Source organism: Thamnophis sirtalis, unplaced genomic scaffold, assembly GCF_051295495.1.
Source record: "Thamnophis sirtalis isolate CommonGarterSnake01/CBP01778 unplaced genomic scaffold, rThaSir2_p1.2 scaffold_1, whole genome shotgun sequence".
NCBI classification, from domain to species: domain Eukaryota; kingdom Metazoa; phylum Chordata; class Lepidosauria; order Squamata; family Natricidae; genus Thamnophis; species Thamnophis sirtalis.
In genome coordinates this window covers 164,902,363-164,914,028 of record NW_028261381.1, presented here as the reverse complement: position 1 = coordinate 164,914,028, position 11,666 = coordinate 164,902,363, and the positions used below count along the sequence as shown (strand labels likewise).

The following is an 11,666-nucleotide window of genomic DNA, read 5'->3' as shown; positions in this document are numbered from 1 at the left end:
GGTTTTTTTTCTTTTTTTTTTGTAAAAAAAAATGGCATTATATCCCCCACCCCCTAAGCCTCCCCAACCCTTTTTTTCTTTCTTTTTTCCCCATTCCCCCCCCCTTACACGCATCAAATAGCATGCAGCAACACCTGTGCATTGATCTCATTAGAGTTAATACGTTTTTTTTTTTTAAGAAGGCAAGGCACATTATGTGGTATAAAACGTATTTTTCTTTGTCTCGTGCAAACTAGGAAAAAAAATGTAGGTTTTTTTTTTCTTTTCTTTTCTCTTACTTTCGTCCCTCATCATAGATGTGGACTCAAGGGAAAAAGAAAGGGAAGGGAGGGGGCTGGGGTGGAGGAAAAGAGCCTTTATGTATAATTGCCATGCACATTCTCAGCCAGCTGATTGGTTGAGCTAGGTCACATGAATTCCTGTTTAAAAGCACCATGCATTCTATATTGTAAGGGTTTATTCTTCCTTAAAACGTTGCCTCTTCATCAATTGCATTTTTTTTCTCTCTTTTAGTTTCACTTAAAAAAATAATAATAAATCCGATCAACTTCCCATATGAAGCCCCTCCTTGTCTCCGTAATACAGTCCTTTGCTTGGAGACATCTGAGGAGGTGGGCTTTTTTTGGGATGGAGGGCCTGTATATGGATATTAATTTCTTCTGCCCAATTCCCACCGATGAGTTGAAACACGGCATCACCTAATTATTCTAAAGGTGCAGAGATGTAAACAAATGGCACTGGAAACTCCCCCTTCCCATGATGCCAGTTTCAAGGTGTGTGTATGTGTGGGGGTGTGGGGGTGTATCTCGGAAAGTCTTTCGCTGCCCTTCGTCCAAGGGAGCAGGTCCGAAGGAAATTTTGCATATGTGAACACAAGCCCCAGGTGGGTACCAGGTAGGCACTGGAGCCAAATTGCATGAAGGTTAAGATGCACAAAGGAGACAGGAGAGCACAAAGGGTGTAGCGCTTTTGACTACAATGTTGTACTGAAGATGGAAGATTCTGGAACAGAAGATCCACCTAAGAGAGGACTGTAGAGCCACAGGAGTTATCGGTTTCTGCCAAAACCCAGGGCAAGTGCTGCAGTAAAAGAGCAAGGGGATGTTATAGTTTCTTCTCTGTTTAAAAAAAATCAGTCAATTGCAGGTGTTCCTTTGGACATCGTCGGAAAGATCTGGAACATCTTGAGCCTGTTGGGACGCATAAGGGGGGGAGGGGGGACTACTTCTCCCATCCCAGAAAAATAAAATAAAAATAAATTTCACTCAATTCTAGAAGTGGATCTCCTTTGTACATGGCAACAGGTTCGCTTTGAAAGTTGGGAAACCAATTTTATGTTTGTATATTGGAGTATTTGTTCACGTACATGGAATAGGATATGCATTCCTCTTGAAAGTTCGGAGAAATGTATCAAGGTGCAAAGAACTGAAGATTAGTGTTGGTTGTCCAAATTTTTGTCGTCTTTCCATCCTGGAGAAGATTGAAATGTTTTCTTCATCTCTCATAGAATACAATACAAAGGTAACTAACACGAAAAGATATGAATACTCCCTCAGAGAATCCTGGGACATGTAGTAAGAGGGTGAGGAGAATTCCATTAAAAATCCCTCATAGGACTATAATTCCTGTGAATTCTCTGGGAAAAAAAGAACTGATATTCAATCATTTAAGTCTGTTGGATAACTACTCCATTAGTATATACACTAAGTTCCCATCGCTTTCTAAGTAGTAAAAGTTGGCCATTGTCTTAGGCCAGAAGTGGGGACCGATGACCCTTTTTATAACTCGTGGACTTCACCTCCCAGAATTCTTGAGCTGGCTCAGGAATTCTGGGAGTTGAAGTCCACTAGTCATAAAATGGCCATAGTTCTCCAACTCTGTCTTAGGCCAACGTATGGCTAGGTTAGCTTTACAAATTCATTTGTCTGTGGTTGAAGCATTTCATTGGAAGATACTCATGTTCTCTTCGGTTTTCTGATGAACTATCCCTCGCAACTCACTGGTCTCATTCGGCCTTGACAGATGTCTGTTTTCCAATTCAAATCCACTCCAGGATGTCATCTGGGATAAGATTCCTCTGCCTCAATGGGATTCCTCTGAGATCTTGACAGTTTGGCACAAGGAGAAGGAGGAAAATTTGTGAATGCTTTTAGAATCATGGCGGATGGCGCCAGCCAGCCCTTGGAGGAAGATTGTCCAGAAGCCAACATGGACTGACCAGTTCATCAGCTGTCCACCTGGCCCTCACAGAGGACTTGGGAGCTCAACTCTGGCTGGGTGAGGAGGTTTCAAGGAAGTCTGGATCCGTGGCCTCTAAAGCTTTGGTGTCTGCTAGGAAGGGAGGGGTGATCTTGGGAGTGCCATTGCTCAGCCTGCCCCTGACCCATGGGGGTGGCGGGGAGTCTCCATTATGAATGCCGCTTTCCGTAACTCAGCGAAAGGACTGGAGCATTAAAATGTAGGCACTTGAACCAGTCCTAGATGGCTTCTAGGCTCCACCGTGGGGCTTGCATGTCTGGTGGGGGTAGGGGCAAGTAGAATGGAGTTCTCTATAAAGGGGCAATGATGGAAGGGGGCATCTCCCTCCTCTGCTCCCAGCGAATCTATTTTGATTTTTCTTCCTCGGGTCCTGAAAGGTTTCTGTGTAAGGCCTCACTTTGCACCATCCCGTCACAATGGATTGGATAGTCGTCATAATCCTCTCCACACAAATTACAGATATACTCTAGAGCAGAGATCTCCAACGGTGGCAACTTTTAAGACTTGTGGACTCCAACTCCCAGAATTCCTCAGCCAGCTGGCTGAGGAATTCTGGGAGTTGAAGTCCACAAGTCTTAAAAGTTGCCACCGTTGGAGACCTCTGCTCTAGATTTACCTTCCTTATCCGCCCTCCACCCTCCCGTTACTTTCCTCCTCTCCCTCCTCTTCAAAAGTGCATTTCCTACAAAAAAAATAATAATAATGTGCAATCCGTATTAGCAGTCATCAAAAATCATCTCGAAGCTGGTCTACAAGGGCATGCATAGCTCTTTGTACACAAGGTTGGAAGCTCGGGGTGGGGTGGGGAGGGGGAGAGAAAGCGAAGCCCTGCTGATCCATTGACCGCCCCCCCCACCCCACTCAATGTCTTCCTCCCACCCACCCCAAGTCAGAGATTCAACAAGTCCACACAGGTCCCTGCTGGTGTTCATCGGACTGGCTGCCTGCCCCGCCTTTTTGAAGAAAGGTTGTTAAAAGCCGGGCGGAAGCCACCTTGAAGGGAACCTGTGAGGTGCCATGTCCCCACCCACCCCCCCACCACCTCCAAGAGCAATTCCTTCCCCATAAGAGAACAGGCTGACCAAAGTCCATGCAGGCTGAGAAAAATTAAAGAGCCCATCGCTCAGCCTTGGTCCGACTTTAAGGCAAGGGTTAGACAGATCTGTGGTCATGGCAAAGTCGCAGCAAGGGAAGTCGGGGTGCTGTTGAAACACAGTGTAATAGCAAATCCTTTCCTGACCCCCCCACCCCCACCCTTGAAGAAATGCCCCCCCACTCCCGCCCCAGAGTTCATTCCAGCCCAACCCAACAACACATGCGTGGTTTCAACATTCACAGCCGAGTTCCAATGTCTCCCCGACCCCAGAACCAAAAAAAATAAAAATAAAACTAAAACAAAACAAAAATAAAATAAAAAAAATCAAAACCCGCCACCATTCCAAACCATCTGGTTCGGGGATTGCACGAAGTCATCCGCAAAAGTTAAAAAGTTAAGTGGCTTGCCTCTGTTCCCTTCTCCCACAATAACAAGACTCTCGGTCAAAGCAGCCCGCCTCCTTCCCCCTCTTCCCCACCCCACACGATTGGCACTCAAACCCATTTCCAAAAAAAAATAAAAATAGAGGGATGTCTTTTGACACTAAAGCGCACAAAGCATTCTGGGAGAGGAGTGCAGAGAACAAGCCACGCGTGTCCCCTTCTTCTCCACCAAAGAAGTCCTGGCTCACACCACGTCAGTAAGTGAGGAGGACCAACAAGCCCCCCCCCCCCGTCTGAAAGCAACACATTAGATTTCCGGGATTGGGGGTGGGTGGGGGGAGGAGGACAATTTTGATACACTGAAAAAAAAGGTGCCCAGCATTTTAATCTCCCCCCCCTTCTCTCTCTCTCTCGAGGGGGGGGAATTAGCTCACGTTGCATCTTGACCTTGGCCCGACTTCAGCTGCTTGACCAGTCTAGATGGCTTGTAGTGCAGTCTCTTGATCACGGGGTTCCCAAAGGAGGAGAAGCAGGGAGGAGGGTGTTGTTGAGCGTAGAAAAAAAGAGAGGGGAGGGAGGGCTCTGCAGCAGGCCAGATTAACATCTTTTTTTTCTTTTCTTTTCTTTCTCAGCTACTCAACAAGAGATGGAGGAAAGTAATCAGAAAACTTTTGCATATACATCCCTTTTGAGTATGAGACGAGACAGGATCCCAGCTGGCAGGGAGGATGGGGGGGAAACCAGGCCCTCGGGGGAAAGGCGTGTAGTGCTTCTGGCCAGAAAAGAGCCTCCCCTGGGAGAGAGCTGCCTGCTTGAATTTTGCTCGTTTCAGGAAAGTCGCAGTCGGGATGGCTGGAAAGCAGGGTCGTGTTTTTTTTTTCCTTTATCTTTTAAAAAGAAGTTTTGAGCTTCTCCCCTTCCCTTCCTTCTGTCCTTCTGTGATGTCTCTTCGTGATGTTGACGTTAATCCGTGCTCTTTCTTTTTTTCTTTCTTTCTCTCTCTCGCTCTCTCTCTCTCTCCATGCTGCCCCCCAAGGTTTGGGCCGGGGGTTGGGAGGGCTGCACTGTTCTCCTCAAAGGAAGCCCAAAGCCCGGGGGGGGGGGGGAGGAAAGGAAGAAGAAGATGACGATGATGATGAAGATGGAAGCTGCGACTAGCCTAGGTACCAGGACTGGAAGAAGATTGAAAACAAATTACTCAAGTGGGAAGGGACCTTAATGTCTCCAGGTTTCCTCACCCGCCCACTTACCTCAGCGAGCATCTCTTCACGGTGACATCTAAGTAGAACGTGCATTTTGACACTAACTTTCAAAGTTTAGCAAAAAGGGGTTCCACCCATATCATAGCAGCCACCTTCAGTAGGAAATGAAGCACCGTTTTCCCTGACAGAGTCTCCCTGCTTCGATTTTTATAACAAACTCCCTTCCCTCCATCTGGCTGCCATAGCGACTTATAAATGGGCCCTATTTGTAGCTCACGCTTGACATGAGGGGTCCTTGATGCTCTCTGAGCCTGTTTTCTCACCGACATTTCGTTAGCCAAATTATGTAACATCATGCTAATCACTGCTAAATACCGATGGTGCTACCTCATTCGGGAAATGAAATATCTGCAAGGAAATAACTGAATTCAGAGGCACCAAGGACTCCTCATAATATTTGATTGATTTATCTGTCTTTTCTGTTTCCTTTCTTTCTTTCTTTTCCTTCCTTCCTTCCTTCCTTCCTTTCCTTCTCTTCATGTCTCATCCTGATTACTTTTATAAATAAAGGGAGTAAACGCACATTATATTCCTTCCTGCTCCTATTTTTCCTACAACCACCACCTATGGCTGAGAGAATGAATGTCCCAAAGTCATCCAGCTGAATTTAATGCTTAAAGTAGGACTAGAACTCACAGTTTCCCAGTTTCTAGTCTAGTGTCACTAGACCATAAGGACACCCACAGGTTGGTATTGATGTCCTCCCCCACACTTTGATTCCCAGAATTCCCCAGCCAACCATGGGTCTGGAATTCTGGGAGTTTAAGTCCATACATCTTAAAGTGGCTGAGATTGGTAAACACTGATATAGGCAGTGGCTCATGGGCATATTCCCAGAACTTGGTGTTGTGGCCTGCCAGCGGCTAGCAGAGTCGGACAGTGAGGAGGTTGGGGAGGAACATGGGCCAGTCCTGGGGACTGAGGAAAGCTCAGATGAGGGCTCTGCATTGGAGGCAGAGAGGGAGCTAGGCACCAGTGAGGCAGAGGAACAGCTGGAGCCTGTTCCCAGTGTGCGCATGCGCAGAGCTGCCAGAAGACAAGAACAACTAAGAAAGCAGTGTTGACTTGGGAGTAAAGCCACACCTTTGAGATGATTCCCACCCCAAATAAGATCAAAAGAGGAGCGAACGGAGAGGGGTTTTTTGCAGGGAATAATTCGTTCCTTTAGTTATTTCAAGAGTGGGAAGTTCTGTTTGTGACTATAAGAGATTCTGTGCCAAGTGTTGCCTTGCCCTGCGTTTGGAAACTAATTATCTGGCAGCTCTCCAAGCAAGATAAGGTTCGTGTTGATAAACATTCCTCTGAAAGACAGTTTGCCAAGCCTTGCTGACTGTGAATGAGAGGAATTCACAGTTGTGTAAATAAAAGAGGTTTTGTCGGCACCAAGACTCTGGTTCATGCTCTTTAAGGAAGCCTGGGTCAGAACAACTGGGTTTGCAACCAAGGCCAGGGGATTGTGTGGATTTGCCCACTGCTCCAAACGCAGCAACCCTTGAGGGGGAAAAAAACTGCATTCCCAGTGAATTTTAGGAGGCTCCTTATGCCTAAGATTTTCCTGGAGGTGCTTTGTGGGGAACAGGTGTTGGGACAATGTAGTCACTATACTAGAGAGGTCCTGTGAAGTATGATGAAGTCCAAAATCAAGGCTAAAACAAACAGAACTATTTCCAACTGCTTTTTTTTTGTTACTGCTTTTGAAAATGAATCTGCCAAGTCTAGCTATAAATCAAAGTGAAGGAAATTTGGCCACTGGCTGGATGAAAAGGGAAAAATAAACAATCCAGTCCAGGATAAGAGCCAGATAGCAACCTTTGGAGTGTCCACAAAGAGGACACAAATATAACTTCGCTGCCCCCCTCCCACCTCCTTCCGGGAATTTAGAGAGAGTGAGAGACTGCTCTGAGAATACAGAACTTATATACTCATTAGACGTACCAAGTAGAATCTGGACAAAGTTCAAACTTTGATGATTCCAGCTAGCCATGTTTTTTTTTTCACAACGGATCTCCAGGTTGTGTCATTTTTTCCCCCCAACTGTCAGCCAACAGAATTTGGATGCAAACTACCCCCTCATGGTTAGGAACTAAGACATTCATTCATTAAGTGGCCTTGCTTCCAAGAATCTGTCTGGTCCAAAGCCAACTGGGTCTTCTGACCAACTTCCCATTTAGCTACAGTGAGTCCCAGCCTCTAAATTGGATAGTAAAAACAATAGTAGGCCAGGACCCCAGGTCAAGGTTTTGTCAATGGAAGAAGACTTTCCTTGCAATTCTGGCGTCAGATAATTCATAACTCTCAAAAACAGGATTCATTTCATTAAAAGAAAAAGAAAAGGAAAAAAAAAGGAAGCCGGGCTTCTCAGGAACTAGCAGCTGACGAGTGAATCAGAGTGTACATACAAGTCAGGATTTTGTGAAGCAATAAACAAGGACGGTGATATTTCAATGCTGAATTTTTAACACCGAATGAAATGGAGGCCAGGGCCCTGGACAGATTTGCCATCTGTTCTGGGGGTTTTATAATCTGGCTGCCAGTTCTAAAGACTCTTCTGTTTACTACCTTCTGAGCAGAAGTATGAGCAAAACTCTTCTCTACTGGTGTTGTAAGCAGCAAAAGGGTTCAGTCTCAAATTTCCCGTCAAATACCTCTGCTTGGTAAACAACAAAACAGATGGACGCTTGTAACTTCCCCTTGGCCTTCCAACTCCAGCTCTAATTTGCTCCCCAGTTTTGCTGAGTGGGGCTTTATAATTTGTGGGATGACTTTGGAAGCAGGAAACTAAGAGAGAGGTCAACAGATCATGACCGCATAAAGAGGGAAACTGCCCACAAAAGCCACACTAAGGGTGTGCCCGTGAAGCAGGGCGGCTTTAGGGTGGCTGAAGAGATCCAACAATAGAGGAGGGATGTTTGGAGAATGTGTGAGGAAGAGAAAGAAGAAAGGAAGAAGGTTTGATGGCTCTGAGTCCTCTCTGAAATCAATGATCATCTACAAGCTGTCCTGCCAAAGGGTAACTTTTTAAATATACTGAATAACAGCGTTGGAAGGTATCTTGGAGGTCTTCTAGTCCAGGGATCTCCAACCTCAAGCAATTTTATGACTTGTGGACTTCAATTCCCAGAATTCCTCAGCCAGCATGCTGGTTGAGGAATTCTGGCAGTTGAACTCCACGAGTCATAAAGTTGCCAAGGTTGGAGACGCCTGTTCTAGTCCAACCCTCTGTTCAGGTTGGAAACCCTATACCACTTTGGACAAAAGGCTGTCCAAATTTCTCCTTAATTCTAGGTTGGTTCTCCCCTTGATTGGTTTCCATCCATTCCTTCTTGTTGTGCCTTCAGGGGTTTTGGAGAATAGCCTGACCCATCTCTTCTTTGTGGCGGCCCCTGAGATATTGCAACACTGATATCATGCCACCCCTAGTCCTTCTTTTCATTAAAGTAAACCTGAAGCCCTGAAATTAAAGTGGCCACCTAAAAGCCATGGATGTAGCCTTCAAAACACTTCGCAAAATTGCCAAAATTGTAACTTTTAATGGGACCAGAAGAAACAGCTGCCAAAATCCAGACCACCCCAAGCTTGCAGGAAAGAGGTATTAGGTATCTCAATGCTGCTATTAGTGGTTCTCCAGATTTTTGCAGCCCAATATGTAACCCCCATGGAAACAAAATCATTAAAATACATGCAGTCAGGAATCTGGGAGTAGCTTTTCCAATTGTTGTAGCATATGAAATCGTAGGTCTTTTAATAAAAGACCTGGAATATTTTTCATTGGAAAAAGTGCTCCCAAGAATCCTGATTTTTGGGGGTGGTGGGGTGGGGGATGATATACTACCATGGCTCTTCTCCTATACAGTGTAAAACACATAAGAAGATATCGTAACATTGATATCTTATTACCATTAAACTACATTATAAAATATTGTTTATGTTTGACTTTGCAATATAGCCCACAACCTAATTAAATACGTTGATTTGGGTGAGGGGTGCCTTCATGTCAGTCTTGAGTCTTGGTGACTGCCTGGACTGGTTTTCCTGGCAGTTTTCTTGGCAAACTTTCAGAAGTCTTTTTGCTATTTATCCCTACATTTTCAATTAGTGCTGGAGGTTTTTTTTCCCTGAGTGTACCAGGCTTAAGGCAATGGAGCCTCTGAGCATATGAAAAGAGACTTGATGTATTTCTGTAAAATGTTTATATCCCACCTATACTTTACGTAGCTCACAAAATCATAAAAAACCCATATACAACTTGGTCCAGCACTAGTTTCAATAGATTTCAGTTCAGTAAATAACCAAATTATTTGAAACTGAGTGGTGCCCATAGGAAATTCGATTTTTCTAACTGGGCTAAGGGAAACCATAATTATAGATTAGCAAATTCTGGGAGCTGTTGAATTCATCTGAAATTAGAGATAACAATTCATTACAATGAATTTGAGTCAAGCATCTCTTCCCAGATTGTGATCTAGCAATAGCAATAGCAATAGCAGTTAGACTTATATACCGCTTCATAGGGCTTTCAGCCCTCTCTAAGCGGTTTACAGAGTCAGCATATTGCCCCCACAGTCTGGGTCCTCATTTCACCCACCTCGGAAGGATGGAAGGCTGAGTCAACCTTGAGCTGGTGAGATTTGAACTGCCGAACTGCAGATAGCAGTCAGCTGAAGTGGCCTGCAGTACTGCACTCTAACCACTGCGCCACCTCGGCTCTCCAAACAGCCAAGACTTTAGCAGAATCCATTCTGGGTCAGTCAACAAGCTAGAGGTTTTGTCTTCCAAGCTTTTGGACATGATGATAAACAAGGACATACATTCAATTTTGCAGCTACTAACTTTGTTGGTTAAGCAGGAACAAAAACAGCCAGGAAAGTGATTGAAGCCTGGGAAACAGGTCCTTCGTCAATCAACAAGAGTGCAGATTTACCCCCAGTTTATGAGGTACTTGAGGGGGAGGGAGGGAAGGATGGCAGCACAAGGAAACAACAGCCAATGACTTAATACCCAGCCATCAATACTCTAATCTACATCTAAAAAGCTACACACAACCAGCACTTATTTTCCCAAAAATAAGAAAGGGTCTTATGCGCTCAAAAGCCCGATTGAGCTTATTACCTGGGGAGGTCTTATTTTCAGGGAAACAGAGTACCATATGCAGAATAGCTCAAAGCACACAGAGAAGTTCCCTGAGGATGGGCTCCAGCATGAGTCCGAAAACTCAGAAGACAAAACCTCTGGTCTGGGTGATCAACCCAGATTGGATGCTGCAACATTATCCTGGGACACGTATATTCACCTTCATTCATGAAAAAACTATGCATTCTTGGCCTAGTAGAGTAGCAGGAGAACAAGGCCAAGGATGCCAAATACACACGTAGCAAGCCCTGAGGCTCCAAGAGAGACAAAGTAATATTGTGGATAGTTTCCTATAAGCTCTTGGCAGTTTGCATGCTATTTTTGTATTTTCTCAAGGTAGCATTGCCAGGGACAGGATCTCAAGGAAATGTAACTAGTTCAGCCTTAGACAAAGCTTTAAGTGGAATTGGAAACCAGGTAGGAATTGAAAGTTGGCTACTCTTCATGTTTGGCTATCAGCAACTATGGTTGGAAGGTTTTGTACATGTTGTAATTTCAAAATTCCATGAATTAATTGAAGAAATATTTGCTGGGTTTTTTTTTGCATACTTATTTCCAGCAGGGGGCAGTAGAAAGCTTCTCCTTGTGCTTCTCTCATTTGCTATAAATTTAGTTTCTGGGTTTAAGTCATTACAATACTGCTTGCATATGCCATGAAGAAGCTTTTTTTTTAAAAAAAAGTGCTGAACTGTTGTTCTGGGCACATACTACATGTTCCTAACAGCCCATGGCTTTCTTTTTTTTAAAAAAAATAAATTAATCCCAAGAAAGATTTATGTTAGAATAAATCCTTCAAACACCCTCAAATATTTCTAGCCCATCCCTAGCAGTACCAAAGCCAGAATTCTGTAAAATAATGCAAATCACTTCATTGTTTCCTAAGAATCTCATTTTAAATTTGAAATAATGAAGACTCTAGCCCTGATGAATTATATAGGCATACTCTGAAATGTATGGAATGTATCTTGTTTTTTACATATGCATTGTTCTTTATGTGCCACTCAAGGTCACTTCTTGTGAGATGGGCAGCTACATAAATCTGATTAATACTGAAATATAGTATCACAAGCACCCCAAGTGCCAAATATTTTTTCTCCCCAGTAGGTATATTCTACTGATCTTTCGGATTATCAGAACCAGAAAGAGTTCCACACTGCAATAAATGAGGGAAAAGAAACATATCCATAGTACTTTTTGGATAAAACACGGGAATAAAATAGATTAGTTTTCATGATGTTTCTTTCTGTCTTTCTGTGTTTAGAGGAGTAAAGTGAATTGACTCCAGATTGGACAAGTGAGCATTAGGATTGATTAAAGGAGTTGAATCCAAATCTTGGTCCCTCATCACTAGAGCTACAAGACCTGCCAACAAAAATAATGGATATTGGCAATAGAAAAATGACTTTCCTTGTTGTAAAAATGGATTATCTGGGCAGCTAATATTTTTTTAAAGGTTTTTAACCCCACCTTTATTATTTTTATCAATAAGATTATATATATATATATATTTATGTATGTATGTCTTTGGTTATTCGG

General features: G+C 43.8%; 1 protein-coding gene across 2 annotated transcripts in view; it reads right to left on the bottom strand.

Moving 5' to 3' along the window:
* Positions 1–3,553: 3,553 nt before the first annotated feature.
* The window catches only part of NFIC (nuclear factor I C), a 191,133-nt gene continuing 183,020 nt past the window's right edge, over positions 3,554–11,666 (bottom strand). For both annotated transcript variants that reach the window (XM_087702686.1, XM_087702683.1), the window contains exon 11: positions 3,554–4,910. In XM_087702686.1, coding sequence (XP_087558812.1) covers positions 4,893–4,910 — 18 coding nt within the window. In that variant the 3' untranslated portion in view covers positions 3,554–4,892. The remainder of the gene's footprint in view (positions 4,911–11,666) is intronic.